At 40.7% G+C, this 17754-nt stretch overlaps 1 protein-coding gene across 2 annotated transcripts in view; it reads right to left on the minus strand.

The window, feature by feature from the left end:
• The window catches only part of fgf12a (fibroblast growth factor 12a), a 56245-nt gene that overhangs the window by 38282 nt on the left and 209 nt on the right, over positions 1-17754 (minus strand). The window contains exon 1 of one of the 2 annotated variants that reach the window (XM_053882936.1): positions 8926-9332. In XM_053882936.1, coding sequence (XP_053738911.1) covers positions 8926-9016 — 91 coding nt within the window. In that variant the 5' untranslated portion in view covers positions 9017-9332. Of the gene's footprint in view, positions 1-8925; positions 9333-14826; positions 15051-17754 lie in introns of those variants that run through there. The other variant, XM_053882937.1, reaches the window with a different exon arrangement.

Consider the following 17754-nt stretch of genomic DNA (forward strand, 5'->3'; position numbering starts at 1 on the left):
AAATATGAGCTCACTGTAAATCATGTGTCGTGCATGAGCGGAGAGACGGTGTCCCGTGGGCGCTGCATCTGACAGAGGTGATCTCATACTAACGGCGAAGGAACAACAGGACAGGACATGCAACAGGTGACGGATGGGAATGGAGGAGACGCACACTTCACAACTGCCTTTTATACCACTCTTTAGACGTGAGAAACATCAGTGCTCGTTCATTAGAAACCATGCATTTTGAGCCGTGGTCCACGTCCACATGAACGTGATTTCATCCTGAAATGTGTATTTCACAATTCAATACAACAGCTTTTTGGAATCTGTGCTGGAAAATAAACTGAATGAACTTGAACTTAAGGACAAAAACTGATCCAAAAACGTATACAGTGGTACCTCGGTTCTCTCTTCCCGTTCGAGAAGTGATTTGTTCGAAATCTGAATCGATTTTTCCCATTACAATGAATGGAAAAAGAAATGATGCGTTCCAAGCCTTAAAATAGTCTTTTGTAGGAGTGAATGTAGAGTGTCTGCTGCAGGTGCGCTGTTCCTCTATGTGTGTGGCCGCTGCATGTGGGAGGGGTTGCCGAGTGAGTGACGTCTCTCCAGAAGTGAAGAGGTGCCCGGTGCGTGTCCAGCTCTGAATGTGCGCTTCTGTGCAGTTTGGCTGTGACAAAGTCATAAACCAAGTAAAGCTCTGTCCCAGACTCGCCTCATCCCTGTCCCAGCTCCAGCCCACAACAGGACATCAAACCCTGGAGTGAGCGCTCCAGCCTCGGAGGTGTGGAGAGCGAGCACCTCCCCTGTGACACTCTACCACGGTCCAGTGTGGAGACAGGAAAGGTTTTACACCTCAATATGAAGAAAAAACAGTCAGTAAATGGAGCTAACGGGACACGTCTGCATACAGAGGCTGCGTTATACACAATAACAAAGCGCGTCCTGGGTCAGCTGATCGGTCCGCGCATGTTATGTTTTTTCCAGCTTTTTTTCGGGGGCGTTCAAGTTCTGGATTTTTGTATTTTTCGAATTCCGAGACGTTCGAAAGCCGAGGTACCACTGTGTGTGTGTGTGTGTGTGTGTGTGTGTATATATGTATATATATATATATATATATATATATATATATATATATATACACTGTATATATATATATATATATACACTGTATATATATATATATATATACACATATATCTCAAATAGAAAAAGAACATTAAATTGAACAGAAAATAGACATTTTTTTTCTTATAAATAACACATCTTGAAACATGCAGCTCTAAAGTAAAGTCCGACATCCAATCATCCAATTTTTTTTTCTTTCACGTTTCATGAGTCATATCAAGCAAATTCTTGCTTGAACCCAAGCACACTGCAGTGCAACAACTTAACTCACCAACATCCAAAATCTCCCATTGTGAAGAGACAAATCAAACCCATTGTTGTTTAAGGGTCAAAATGTCTCACTCACAACACCTGTGTAACAAGCCCCATCACGCACTGCAACAGTTACCAACCGTTACAAAAGGGTGCATAAAAAACACTTTGAAAATGTGTATTTATTTCAAAGTATTTGCTATGGTTTCGAGGAATATGTTTCCATGTGACTGTGTGGTGGAAGACAAAGCAGCTTCTAAATGGCGCACACATTTAAGAGGAGCGATAAATTCCAGTCTTAAATGAGCGTCCTCTGCATTTGGGTCACACTTGAGGACAAACACAAATTGTCCCTGCTTTTGTCTACAGCATTTGGTTCCAGTTTGTAATTTGGGATTAGCAGGGGGATTACACTTGCTTGAATAGAAGTGAATAAAGACCATTATAGGGCGCATGTGCAGCCACATGTGAGCAAATATCGGCGAGATGGGGAGCTCAAACATACGAACACTCTGGGTGTGAGGACGAAAACGTGCAGCTCTGTAACCCTCCCCGCTCCCATGACAGGAGGGCATAAAACATTTACAGACGGAACCAGAAAGAAGAGAGCTATAGATGAACATGACAGCACTGTCTGCTTCGCTTGTTGCGCGTGACCAAAGAGCGAAAGCGTGGATTTTAGAAGAGTCTCATTCTGAAGTAGCTTGTGAAGAATCAAAGGCATTTGTCACGGCACCAGAAGAAATGTGTCGATAACAAAAAACATTCATCACTCTGATCAATGCGGGGGGATATGATATATGCTCGTCTGCGAAAGGAAAAAAAAAAAAAGTCCAGAAGCTTCAGAAGAATGAGCTTTCCCAGAATTGGAACGGGGCGAGCAGCAGGCCACAGAGAGATACATCACTGTCAGGGCAAGATAAAGCACGCCTAATGGGACGCATCCTTACAAGCAGCGCGGAGAAAAAGAAAATGTAATTAATCGGAAAATAATTGATCGGTATTTTCTTGCGGGTGAAACTGTCAATCACTCAGGCGTCGTGAACGTGCTGAGTGCAGCAGTTTGTCGTCGTTTTGGAAGCGCTCACACGGCACTTGTGTGTGCTTGCTGCCATCTAGTGGACGACAATAGAACTACAAGAATCCGGTGACATCATCGTCTCATCTTTTTGGGGAAGCTATTGCGTCATTCAGTATCCCAGACTGTCAAAGCGCTCGCAGAATACAGACCAGGATTTCAGGAGTAGAATGGCTATGTCCCTTTACTTTTGGCTCCGTTTTTTATCACGTTCTCTGAATCATCTTTGGCGTCTCTTTCAGCACCGCTTGGTGGACAGCTCCTCGAGAGCTGCTGGCAGGCGCAGTTCAAGCCTTATAACTGTTTTACATGTTGATGGGCACTTTGCAACAGCAACATAAGATTATGTACTGCTTTCACTGTTTGAAAAATAAACAAACGGCACCTATTTTCAACGCAAACAAAGTTTCTTATTCACTTCTGTGCGTGTGTGTTGCGTGAGAACATTCAGGAACACTAGCGCCACCTGCTGTCCATTTGAGCCAATTGGAATTGGCTAAAAAAAGGTGTCCAACAATGGCGGAAAGTCAACAGAGGGCACGACCCCACACCTCATACTTCTTGCATCCATCCATCACCTCTGTTTTCAGAGTACATCACAACATGGCGCTTATAAAATACAAGACCTAATATTCCAGAGGAAACAGCTTCCTCTTGAAGTGAAAAGTGCCTTGTCAGCGCAGCAGCTGAGCCAATCACAAACAATAAAATGGTCACATGGCATTTACTTTACTATTATTACGCAGAGTCCTGTGTAGTATGACACATGCTTGATGTGTGGTGCCAACAGCAACAAGCTGCGTTGTGTTAACATTCATGAAATGCACCTAAAGATCCTGGTGTGATGGTCTGTCAAATCCTCAACTCCAGTTCAAGTTGTAGTTTGAAAAAAATAAACACTTCCCCTTTCCACAGGAAGTGAGAGTCTGAATAGAATGTTAACCATCACTTTACCTCTTAACACAAACACCCACTGGCATTTCAATGTTTCATCAAATTTCGCATCAGAATTTTGGCGCAGTGACCACGTCATGACTGTTAAATGATTATTGGATCACACCTAAATGAGAGATACACTGGTATTATACCACAGAAAGTAGAAAAATAACTAGTTCTGAAGCTACTAATAGAGGCAAAGCAACATGGGCTTCTCAACAGAAAACACACATGTACGTTCAAGTGGAGACGGAACAGAAGCCGAAGGGCTCGACAGCATCACACGCACTGAACTTGTCCGTGACGTGGACCAAACAGGAAGTGAAGCGTCACAGTGAACTCTGTACATCAGGTGTGAACAACAAAGAGACGGATGGACGGTGCCTCTGGCAGAGTTCCCAGCGCTCTCACTTCTTCTCACCGCGGCCTTGTTTGGACCACAGATATCTGGCTCAGTGAATGATGCGCGCACTTGTTTACGTGAAAACAGCTGAGTCGGCACTTTTCTCCACTCTCAAAGCCAATTTGAATTTATGATTTTACAACTTTATTGATCGCGTGCTTGACCTCCAGTTACATGAAAGTAGCGCTGACGCAGCGTACTGTAGTGGATGTGGACTATATCATAATTAAACTGAGTCGGGTTGTGGCTTTAAAATATGGACTTGGTGTACAAGTGTAACTGAAAAATGTAAAAAATATGTTATATATACACATATACACATATATATATATATATATATATATATATATATATATATATATGTATGTATATATGGATATATACATACATATATATACATATATACACACACACATACACATTATATATTTATATATATATTTATATTTATTTTTTGTTGCATCTTTATGAAAATTACTTTTTATTGATTGGTTTTACTCAAAGCAGACTCACAATATGTCGAATAATACTCTTTATTTTACTTACTTAAAATGATTTAATATACTTTTTTTTCTAAATTATCATCTTTATGATCTAATTTTTTCTGAAATATTTGATCTTTTACTGATTGAATCAACTTCGTAACATACTTGTACCATTATTGTCACATAAATGTAAATTATGTATGACTCACATTGAAGCATGTAAGTACATTGAGCATTGACACTGAGCAGCATAATGGTCATCACATTCATCTTGACGGATTTTTCATGTCATTAAAACTAGTTAATTTTACCAATGATTCATGTTGTAATGTAGTTTTGATTTCAAGCATGTAAACATTTATGCTGCTTGAATTCCAAATGACTTTTATTTAATTATACTTTTATTCCAAATTCATTTGTAATAAATGATTTTAAAATGTAGGTTTTAAATGTCCAGTTTAAATGACTACATTTCATTTGTCATAATAATTCACCATAATAATTTTATTGGTCATAAAAAGTGTAATTTTTATATTTTAAATATTTACAATTATAAATATATTATCTATTTATTTATTTTTAGTTACAGTATTCCATGTATTCGAGCTGCCCTTCAGAGAATCCAGTCTCGGATGTTCTCTCCTCCAAAACCAAGACCAAAATAGCCCCCTGCAGGTCATCGATGTGAAACAACCAGAACACACTTCATGTACGTTCCAACAAATCTCTTCCAGCGTCAGTGTGAGAAAGTCACAGCTGACATTTGGTGAGAGCACAGACGTCCACACTCACACTCACTGCTTGCAGTTTCGTGGAGAGGGAGAGACAGCTCCCAGAGAAGTGAAGTCCTTTGTAATCGTGACGCTCTGAACGACACTGCTCACCAACAAAAGACCTTTTGTTCATCTCTCCACCCACAGAGGCTCTTCATTAGGTCTCACTGTCACTTCAGCATGTTTCAATCATCATCATCATCGAGCACTGAAGCAGCATCAGGTCGCCGGGACGGCACTTCCTTCATCAGATCACAGCCAGTGGACATGGCATCTCTTCAGCCGGCCCTTTGGCTAAGCTCTTTTCTGTCCGCTTTTTTCCACTGATAACACAGACCCTGACACCTGTGCTGGGAGTTTTGCTTCTGCTTCACAGCACAGCCCGACTCACACGAGACCCTGGCACATGTGAGACAAGGCACCACTGCTACAGGTCAGGGGTCAACCACCTAGACACTGAGGCAACAGGAGTTCTAACCAGCTCATACGTACTAATAAAATAATAACAACATAAAAACAAACTTTTCTTGCAACACTTCAAAAGGTGCTTTAAATATCCAACACTCATTTTCTGTCACAAATGGAATTTTCTTCCTTCTTCAAGTGTCCACTACAAACACAATATAGACAAAAGTTTGTAGTTAATTTTAAGCAAAATATTATATTATCTTAACTGTTTTATTATCTCAGGATACTGAAAAAAAAATTGACTGCCAGTTCAGGTGTAACTTGAGGTTGTTTTAGTGCTATACTATGTTGAAATTAACCATTAATATACTTAATACCTGTCACATTCAAGCTGTGTGTTTTGACTTACGTTTGTGTTAAGGCAATCTTATATGTTGCTTTTTCCTATACGTTTGTGTTAAGACAATTTTATATGTTGCTTTTTCCTATAATATCCCCCTCTCCAATTATTGATTTTAAAACTACACGTTTTTAAATTACTTGTTCATAAAATGAAAATATACTTCGCTACCTTTTTACTTTTAAGTTGAGAATGCATTTTTATTCCAATATTATTTTTTTGTTTCTGATTTTTTTTTTTGACCACTCAAAATATTAGACCCCCAAAATAATTGTCTCTTTACTCTTAAATGTTCAAGCCTGACAGTAGTATTTTCATCATGCCTAAATATATAGAACACATGGAATATATAGAACACATAAATAGCCTTTTCTAATGTTTATTTTCCCACGTCTTTATGTTTAAAAATGCATATTTTACCTCCATTTACACATATCAATTTGACGTTCTCATCCACAAATGATGTTCACCTCATTTTAATTTCAATTTAGATTCATTTTAAACGTACAAAAAAATGCATTTAGAATGTATTTAATGAATGTATTTAATGGATGGATAGATGGATGGATAGATCGAATTTTTTTATTTGAATTTCTATAATAAAGTTGTACACATCAAGTAGACATCTACATTTTATCCAAATGCAGAGGATTACTCAGCAACAGGGGTTTCTCTGTCATTGCTCATCACACTTGGCCCCTCTTCAAGTGACTTGACTCTTCATACATTTATCCAGCACATCAGACATCGAGCACAAGGACGGAATGTTCACCTGCTCTCCAGCACCTCACTCTTCTACTGTCAGTGACCATGAGTGACAGCCACACACCTGCACACGTCTCTCTGCACGTCAGCTGACTGGCACACTCGGGTCCGAGTGGCCGTGCAGCAGAGAGGCAGCAGAGAGCGGCTTCAAGTCCAACAGATCCCAGTGTGTGTGCTGATTTGGTCCAACTCCCTCCGAGGAATCAACTGTGCTTAATGGACTTTCTAATTGTCTGCCCTGAATTTGAGCGGCGCTACAGCTGCGACCTGAGAGTCTCGTAACTCAGCGGCGTTTAGGCTTTTCTGCGTGCGATCAGCGTGTTGTTGCGGTGGAGGGAAGCAGCACTGCAGTAAACAGCGATGCTAGAGGACATGGCAGGATTCTTCGGCCACACGCCAGCAACTGTTGAGTGGGAGCACGTGTTTGTGTGTCTGTGTGTCATTGAGGCTCCAGTGCGGTGCTGAAAGTGGCTCCTCTCTGAAGATGGGGAACTTGAACTGACTTGTATACAGTACATCCAAGACTCAGGTCACTCTCAGCGCCAGCGTCACGTGTCTTTAAGTGCACGGTATGATTTCAAGTGCAATATTTGGTCAGTTATGCTGGCTTATATTCTTGTTTCTCACCGACTTCTGACTGTTTTATAGCTATGTAACTTCCTTAAATTATCCTCACTGAAGGTGAGGAAGGAAACACAGCACCTCCAGGTCAAGGTTCATACGAGTCCTTCAGGAGAAGCATCTCATAGTGATTCAAAAACACTTTGACAGACGTTCGAGTCAGAGTTAAACACTGGCAGTAAAGAACCAAGTCTATTTATTCATGCCTCTTTTTCTTTGTTATTTTTATTTAACTTCCACTCAAAACATCCCAGAAACTAGAAATACTCTTGAATATATGAGTTATTTAAAGCATTTATCTTGTCAATAAATCATTATTATTGAAGTGTTGCGTGCATTTTGTGTTTTTCTCGCATACGCTAATGTTAACATATATTTCCAAACATTTAACTTTGTCAGAAACATTGTAATTTTTATCATAGTTTTTATTTATATTTATAAAAAGTGTGTTTAATTTCTTTTTTTTTTCAAAAATAGATTGTGAAGTTAAGATAAATTAATTTCACTTTATCAACAAAACTTTACATGCATTTTAAAGACAATAAAAACAAGTATATGTGAGAATATGTATCAGAAAATTTTAAATTCTTTTTATCCCAAGTTATCATTTAATAACTTTGTCCTTTTATATTTCAAATACCTTTACTATAACATTTGTGTCAACATTGTCAATATTTGTTTTAAGGTAGTACGAAGTTATTTAATATTTTTAACTTTAGCATTCGATTGTTTATTAGCTTTCTATCATTTCTAATTCTACTTCAGCCCTGTACTGTAAATATCTACTCTACTTAATTTATTTTTAGAAAATACCACACGGAATGTGTTGAATTTGTAGTCATATTCTCAGACACTTCTGTGACTTCCTGATACTGTTGCACATGAATTATGTCACATATATGCAGCTGAGCTATGAAGACAAGCAACAGCTCCGAGGCCTGGCAAACTGAAGGTCAGCCAGCCTGGAAATTATTAAATATGCCCCATCATTTATAACCACAACAGTCCCATAATGCACTGCAACAGTTGAACCAGTCCATGTGATGAAAGCCAACAGTTTAAATCACACTTCAGATCATTTAAGAGCAGACCCAACACTGACCTTCGAAGACTCATGTTAGCTTGAACTTTCAGGAAAAAAGACCCCTATTTATCGGAACATATCTTCTAAATATATACTTTTTTCCAATCCAATCTCCACTTCACAAACTGGAGCTTCAATACGGTCATTTTTGACACAGAATTAACTTCTATATACTTGTACTCCCTAGTGAGTTCGACCCCCTCAGCGCGGGCGATGCTGGTCCAGGAAGTGCCCCCTGCCAGGGTGAACTGTCCTCCGGTGGCAGTAAACCAGGATTTAAGATGATGTGCTGAAAAGTTTGTCAGCTTCTGGGCAGGAGTTCTGGCTGCATCCCTGCTGCTGATTCTGCTTTTGTTTGGGGACTTTGGTGACTTGATCCCTGCATTCTCCTCTTTCCCTTTTCTCTCTTTTTGGCCCGGTTCAGATGCAGCACAAACATAGATGCTGGGTACCAGCACACTCCACTCAGGACCACTGCAGACTCGGAAGACCATCTCTCACCCCCCCTCTCTCCCGCTCCATCCTGCCCCCCTCTCCTTGTTGAATTTGAGCATGCAAATGATGCGAGGCAGCAGTGGCTGCTGCGATACATGTTTGTGTCTCTCACCGTTGGTGATAGTGGTCGACTTCGATCGTTGTCCACAGAAACACTGCAGCATATGCGCTCCTTTCTGAAGGAATGGCCTCAGAATCCTCATTGATTTGGGATGATGGAGCCTTCCTCGATCCGAACAAGCGCTACCACAACACAGCAGGGTCAGGCAGCATCGCCGAGCCGATCGCAGAGCAGCGCACCGCCGGAAGGGCACAGGCTGCGGGACAAATTACGCTAAAACCGGGCATCTTGAGAAGAGACCCCCCCTCTCTCTCTCCCTCTCTCTCTCTCTCCGACGGTCACTCGCCGCGTTCCTCTTCCGGCAGGCGACGCAAGGACGTTACAATGTGCTCCTAATTGTGCACCCCCTCCTCCTCCTCCTCCTCCTGCGCCCCCCTGGATGCGAGGTTTACCAGCAACGGACGTAATGGCAGGGAAAAAAGAGAAGAATGAGGAAGAGAGAGAGGGAGAGAGAGAAGTTAAACTGCAGGAGAGAGAGAGGAGAGCCGGGCAGTGGTGAGCTAATGCAGAGGAGACCACTGCTGCACTCCATTTTTTTAGGAAGAAAGCAGAGTACTTTCAGTTGGGAGTCACGTGACGACGCGGCTCGTTGTTTGCGGAGTTCAAAGTTGAACGTACAGGAGCGCGAGAGGAGAGAAGTGAAGAGGATGGGGGGTTTAGAAGTGACAGAACAGGAGGGGAGGACAGAAAAGAACTGACGGAAGCTGTTGGAAGAGAACTGAGAGAAGGGTGGTTGAAAAAAGAGGGAGATCTCTGAGGAGGGGAGGAAGAGATCTAAGGAAATAAGGAAGTCAAAAAGAAACAGAACAGTAGAGGAATGGTGATAAAAGAGGGAGATCCCTGAGGAGGAGAGGAAGAGATCGAAGGAAATAAGGAAAGTCATAAAGAAACGGACAGAACAATAGAGGAATGGTGATAAAAGAGGGAGATCTCTGAAGAGGAGAGAAAGAGATCGAAGGAAATAAGGAAAGTCATAAAGAAACAGACAGAACAGTAGAGGAATGGTGATAAAAGAGGGAGATCTCTGAAGAGGAGAGGAAGAGATCGAAGGAAATAAGGAAGTCAAAAGAAATGGACAGAACAGTAGAGGAATGGTGATAAAAGAGGGAGATCTCTGAAGAGGAGAGGAAGAGATCTAAAGAAATAAGTCATAAAGAAACAGACAGAACAGTAGAGGAATGGTTGAAGGAAAAGGAGAGAAATACAGGAAAGAGGATATGGTTGAGGAAACATATTTGAGTGGTATAGATAAGACCATGGAGGAGATCGGCGAGGAAAAGGGTGGATGCCTGTGGAGGAAATAAGGAAGTAGTGAAGGGAAATGAGGGAGAAGCATGGAACAGAAAAGTTCATGGAAAGTTCACCTTTCTTTGTCACTATTTTTGTTAACTGTTGTAGTGAGTCATGATTGTTGTAAAAAGTGGATACCAAGTCATCGCCCGTAAAATGAAGAGTGGGTGTTTTGTTTATTTTATTTACTTTTATTTATTTTTTGTGATGTGTACTATTAGTTCATAAGTGAAAATTAAATAACAAGAACATTGAAAGAATGAAAGCCTCTGGAAAAAAGAAGAAAAAAACAAAGTGAAATCGAATTTTAAGATGGCAGAAGAGGAATTAAGATGAATGAATTACCGAAAAATAATGTGCAACAATAAAAAAATATTTGAAAGTGAAAATAGTAATACATTCGCAATGATAACTGAAAACGTAATTTATGATAAAAATAAATAAGCTATTTGATAAAATAATCAATTAAAAATGTGATGAAACGAACTCGTAAAAAATGTTTTAGTCATAAGGCAACGAAATGTTCAGCCACAGTTTCCTCCATAGGTGGCGCCAAAAACATCCATAGCGGCAAAAATGAATCAGAACCAGCGACAACATCCCGAGAGCCTTAAACAGAAGAAAGTGTGAGAGAAAACCGGGTGAGAATTCAGAGACAAAGTCAAGTATTTCTCTGTCCCTCCCAGCACCTCCACACTGTCACGTCCACCTTGAGCCCTCGTCCTCCCCGTGAATAATACCACCTCACAGAGAAGAAGGTTTCGGCTCAGCAAAATGCCTTAACAACAGCGGCCATGCAAATAAGGAAAGGTCAGAGAGGGTGACGGCCGCAGGGGAGGGGGGGTGAGGGGGTGAGGGCTGGCACCACCGGCACAAGGAAGGTGCATCACTGAAGTGGTGAGAGGGAACCAGAGCAGACAGGAGACTCAAATGTACAAGTCAAGAAAAGAACACAAGGGGGAAAACCCACCCACGGTGACAGGATGGATTTGGTACCTCTGCTTGACAAACTGAGCTCCAGTCAGTCTGACAAGACTGTGGCTCTGCTCTGCCTTAAAGTACAGCTTTACCTGAGTCAAACTCATTAAACCTCTCGAGCTCCAGCATCAGGAATCCTCACCCTCACTGCAAGCACATTAAGTCATGACAGAACGTGCTGTTCCAGACCTCGGCAAACCCGTGGCGCGGGGCTCACAGACGGCCCTCTGACCTTATTAATCCGGTCCTCATGATGGCATCGTCCAGCTGAGCATGTTGAAATGAAACAGTCCACTTCTGTATCTATTCACCGTTTATACCTTTATCAGTTCATCCAGGAAGAAGCGCATTGTTGTTACTGACTCATAAAATATGTATATTTTTTATTAATATAATGAATTACTTTTCAAATTCAAATTTCACTAATATGTATTACTCATATTACACGCTACTGACTACTGACTTTTTTATTATTTTGATCAGACTTCACTCACAGGTGTAATCTATAATGCACTTATAAGGCTTCAAAGAAGTGAATATTCATTGTTATATACAACAAATTATGATAGTAATTTCAATTACAAGAGGCAGAATTTGAAATAACAGTCTTATTTGTGTATACATATAGATATATTTCAACCTCTGTAGAGGCTTTATTTTTACTAATAATGCAATATAGATGAGTGTTACCATAAATTCATTCATCGGTTTATGGGGAATATAAATTTGAATATGAACAATACATTCCTCCATTACACTGTCCTCAGTATTTATTATTTAAAAATATATTAAATAAATGTATGAACATGGAATGATGACAAAACAATAAAATTAAAATCTCATTATATGACGGCCCCACACAGCAGTGCCACTATATAACGGAAAATCCATTGCCCACCCCGTGCTGTTAGGCAACTCCAAACAGGAGGACATCATCGGCATAGAGCATCAGTGCAGTCAAAAGCTACAGAGCCTGAATTGGCACCAACAAAAAAAATGGCAGTGAAAGCTAAAGCAGTGAGTGAGTAAACGTATGCAGAGTTTACCCTCTGTGTCGTGTTAAAAAATTCATAAACTGACAAGTAATGCAAAGCAAACTATAGTGCAGAGCAGCTGTCAGGGGGTCTTTGGCCCACATGGAACTAAGAAAATAAATGGCATTAATTTAAAGCCTTGACCGAAATATGAATTAAAATGTATTTACCAGAAATGTGTGTCAAGTGCACAAAATATAATTTTCCATATCACAGTTAATTTATGGTCTTTGACAATTTTTACTCATGTAGCTTTTAACAGAGCCAATATTGACACAATATATGTAAAAAAAATAATATTAGTAATGACAATGATTTTCCGCCATTTAATAGATTTCAGGGATTGACGTCGCGGAAGGCAACACAAGTCAGCGACTTGAAGACGTGCAGTGAAGATGAAGCTCTAAGCTTCTGCTAATCCAACACTTCCTTCAGCATGAGCTCTATTTCATGTATGTTGCGGCGCGAGGGGAGAGATCAGAAGCACACTCCCTCCTAGCTGAAGCAGAAACAGAGGCACACTACCTGGACGTATTCTCATATTCTGCACGGCATAAAGTGGATTTGCGCAGCCAGCAAATCTGTTAACAGCTGCATCACGGAAAGCTGCCAAACACCTCTGACAAAAACAGCCCAGTGTGCAAACTTGAGGTTGAAGGTTCCGTCTGAGCATCAAACCACAACAGGGCTACGCTCGCCACAGAGTCCTGGATCAATACGGCAACAAAAAACACACATCAGAGGCACATTATTATCTAATAGAGCAGCAATTACTGTAATGTTTTATGGCTTCGCAAACTGATGCCAGTATTGTGACTGCTCAAAAATACTTACTAGATAATAGTAAGTATTAGATAATACTAATACTAGATAATACTAATACTAGAATTCACCATATTTAATTTTGTTATTTTGACCTTGAACTGTGTTTAGAATGTGACTTCATATCCACCACTCTACATCTGTAGATGCTTTTACATCGCCAGACCTCCTTCAGCTGACTTTTGTTTCGCACAAGCAGACAAAACTCTGTATTTTTATTTCATATTTTGAATGTCATCTCATGTTGTCCTTTTGTGTCCATTGCTTTCAATTAGAGTCAGATAACTTGAACAGATCTGACGTCGCTCTCTGCTACATTCAGCTGCTCAGCAAGGTCCAGTGTGAGCAAAATAACTAGACATGTATTTGAATGAAACGTTCAGTTTTTGACAATGAGACACGGACCAGGTTGGATTTTGGAGTTTCACATGGATTTAGGAAGCTTTGTCATTCACTCGTATGGTTGCAGGTCACGCAGCCTGCTCTGTGAACGAGCCACTTTTTTTATAATTTAACACTAGAATAAAACAGCACTGTGACAAAATAGATCTAGCGATCAAGCGGGGAAGAATCTGTGTGTTTTCATTCTATTTTTTACTGAATCATCCAAGTTGTTTTATTGATTTAAACTTAACTGAAGATAAAACATCTTACAGAAAACAGTTGGGGGGTGTAAAAACACGTTTCCATTAGAGGAAAAAAACATTCATTTTAAGGGGAGGTCCGCAAGTAAAGCTTCATGGAAAACTAAATAACATTGTAGAACTTATTGAACTTAATTGCAAAGGTTGTTTGCCAGTATTTATAAGAATGATTTACTGTAAAAATCCATAAACCTTTGTCCATATAAATTGAAGTTGACTCTGCGTTTCATTGGTGCAATATGACGAAAAAATGAAGTATATTTTCCACATGTTCAGGTTGTGTTTCGCCAAGTGTGGAAAAAGTTACATTTTTTCCCCATTTTATTTATTACTATATACATTTACCAAAATTCGGACCATAAAACATGTTAAAGCATGACATAAGACAATAACAAACCTTGTTGTTTCATCTGAGCCGCCTTCAATATTCATCTTTAGATATGAAACATGTCGTGTTTCACACGGCAGCACAGCGTTTTAATATTTAGCAACACTGTTTTGCTTTACAAGTCGTGTTTGTGTCATTTCTTTACTACTTAATGTTCTCCATAATTCAATCACTAGTCAACAAACAAAAATAGCAACTTGATGCAAAACACCAGCACAATCTTTAGTAATAAATCATGTAAAATTACGTTTCCTTCATCAGACTGAAGCAAACAAGCATTCTGCAGGTGATGTGTTTTCACAGAGGCGTCCCAAAGTTACCCTACTTATCAGAGGGCAGCCCGTCCCTCATCTAAAAATATTTCGGGAGTAAAGAGCAGCTCTGCTGTCACCTCCAGCTCAAGCATTTATCTTCATATATTCTCACAGAACTGGCCCATACTGGCACAGTAGTTTCTATACAGCCCGAACACTGCCGCTACTCTCCACGTACACTGTTTGTGGAATCTTATCCGCGGATCTTTCCGGAGATTGTAGGGGTACACCGGGGTGAGCAGAGCAGCAGAGGCCGGCGGACAGAGCACCGAAGGCGGGTGAGAGCAGCAGCGCCTCCCGCTGCAGCAGCGCGGGGGAGACGCGCCCACACACCGACACCGCATCCAGCTTCAGTCCGGACTGCACTTTTTCCTCAACAACTAAGTTGTCAGTCACCAAACAGACACGTGGAAGTTGCTTACCGGCGTTTTTGTCACTCATGTCCCCCCGCGGTGCTGAGACCAGAGGCGGTTCGGCGGTTCCCTGGGCGGGTGAGTTGATCCGGACGGAACACGCGGCGGGGTTGATATGAAAGTGATCCAGTGGACGAGGATGGTGCTTCTGGGTATGTGAGAATCGGGCTCAGGTAAGAGGGGCGGGGGGAGTCGGTGTGTGTGTGTGCGCTCTGTAATTCAGCCACAAGTTCCTACAAAAATAAAAACAGAGACTTGGTTGAAACCAAATTCATAGTTTTTGTCATTTGAAACACTCTTTATAAGGAGCGGTCTTTTCTGGCATCGATTAGTAGGACTGGCTAGGTTGGATCGGCTAACTGCCAATGGACACCCTGGAAAGGCAGCTCCCTCTATTAACCACATACAGTGAATATGTCCAAATACAACACAGGGACGCCATCTATCAAGATCCTCGCTCAAAGCCTGATGTTTGTGAGACCTGCACGTCTCTCAAATATATATATATATATATATATATATATATATATATATATATATATATATATATATATATATATATATATTATGACTCGAGTGACACTTTTTACACCTTTTATTTTCAATGCTGAGACAAAAACTGCTGCTCTGTTGTAAATTAGACCGACAGTGTTGGACGACGAAGGAACGTTTGTTATTTGCGTCGTCTGCTTTCTTAAATTAAAGCAGAACTGCTGAGCTCAGCGCCAAGTCCTCCCTGGATCCTTGCACATTTACACACGGTAATTGTCTCTCAGCCACAGCACTTTTCCGACAATGCAATTTTTTAAAAAGAAAAACAGAGTTGAAATACTGACCACTAGCTCGGACTGGTGAGCATCTGAGAGCTAAATGAGCACCGACATTTTGCTGATGTGGCATCGGTCTATTCAACCAAGAGCAGTGTGTGTGACTAAACTAGAAATTAATATTATTATTTCATAAGATCGGAAGAATATGGCAGTGAATACTAGTGCAGCCGGACGATTGAGACTACCGGTAATACAATGGCACAAGCTTCCAGCCTTTATCACAGAAAGGCTTCGTGGAGTAGTTGTTGAGGTACCATGAGGTACTGTACCTCCATTTCTCCATGTGTTTTTCTTCATTCCAACTCATGTGAGCATTTAATTTAGAATAAAAAAAATAATATTATAATTCTTTTACAGCTAGATTTTGGATTTACATTTGAAGAAGTACTGCGAGTGACCTTGCAAGGATGCAGCAGGGAGTAGTATTTTATTGCAGTATAGAAGTGAGGAGCCACATCGAGGGTAAAGGTGGGATGGTGGAGGCCTGAGCGAGAGAGAGGTCAGTAGAAGCAAACAGATGTTGTGTGCGAATGAGATGGAATAATGTTGAAGATGAGGGAGTGAAAACAGATGAGGGCAAGTATTTTGGGTCAGACATCCAGAGTGACTGACTGAAAAGAGGTGAAGAAGAAGAAGTAGTGCTGGGAATGAACGGTTCTCATCCAGGAGTGAGACTCTCCAAGATGTTTGGAGCGACAATAGTGTGAAGAGTTTTTCATATTAATATATATTTTCTAATTCTTAATAATTTCCATTTAAAATATTTAAAAATATTTAAAAATATTTTTATTTACGTTCAATTAAATGATCACCTCAATTGTTGTTGTTGTTTTTTCCAAATGCAACTCACTACAAGTAATAAATACCAATTTGTTAATTTAAATAGCCATTTTTTCATTAAATAACAGCATTTTTTTCTATTTTCTCATTGCTTTTCTTGGGGTGGGGGGCCCTCCTCTTGGCAGACTTCAAACTTCAGCACAAAAACAAGAGCAGGGGAATCAGAGCAGAAGATGAGCAGAATCTACAACAATGTTTCAACTTTCAGCATATTTATGGGTTATAAGGAAAGTAGCAGTTGTAGTTGTCATTTTGATCTCATCCAGCAACACAAGCATCGACTGTATAGTTTATGGACCCAAAGGTATAACAAAACAAATGATTTAAGCAGCTTCTCATGGAAGCTTCTTTTCTTCCAGAACGTAAAACTCACACGTAAACAAACTCTTAATTCAGATTATTGAAATGTATACAATGCGAATTAAAGTAATCTCGATCGGAAAGTGTGGATGAAAACATTCAGTTTTCTATCAGGCACATTGATCAGCAAAAAGAAAAGGCCAAGTCAGCAGCCTGGTGGGACGCAATGACCACAGCTAGAGTTTCAGTCCTCAGTATAAAAAGACTCTGGTATTAAATGTTTCCAGCCTTTAGGTTGAAACCGAACCTCGTGGGCCGGTGATGTTTTACATGGCGCGTGTGTCAGTGACTGGAAGTCTCCGTGTGAATGAAGACTGGGATGCAATTTGAAACTCAATGAGTGTCCTACACGCTTGGACATTTATTTCTTAAATATCACACTTCCTGTCACATGACTGCGCTGTTGCCGATGCAGGCCGGTGCAAGCTGGCGTCGGTTTGCAGCAAATCGATAAGAGGACCTGAAAGAGGACACCTAAGCTTCGGAGCGTTGCGGGGGGGGGATGCTGTGCATTGATCAGAGCTGAAGTCCTCTACGGTCTTCTGCGCCACAGAAGCATTCAATGTTTGTCAGGCCACACAGCAGGGCTGCAGCACCTCTTAACTTTGAGCATTATCCTACGCACTTCATCATGGTCCCTCTCTCCGCGTTCCTGAATTTACCATGCCTTTGTGCAATGTTCATCCCCCCCTCCCCACAGCTCTCTTCATCCCGCCTCTCCCACACCTCTGTGTCCTCCCCTGCCCCAGACCTGCACCTACAGCATATCGTCTAACATGTCCTTGGGTCCTTACAGTAGCAAAGGCACATTGTATTTGCCCATTGTCTCGTTCCCGTTTTTTGTTTAGTCATATCTTTTTCTTTTTGCAGGATCTATTGAAAAGCCCCTGTAGGCCTGTCAGGTTCA

The sequence above is a fragment of the Synchiropus splendidus genome, chromosome 13 (assembly GCF_027744825.2).
Source record: "Synchiropus splendidus isolate RoL2022-P1 chromosome 13, RoL_Sspl_1.0, whole genome shotgun sequence".
Taxonomy (NCBI): Eukaryota; Metazoa; Chordata; class Actinopteri; order Syngnathiformes; family Callionymidae; genus Synchiropus; species Synchiropus splendidus.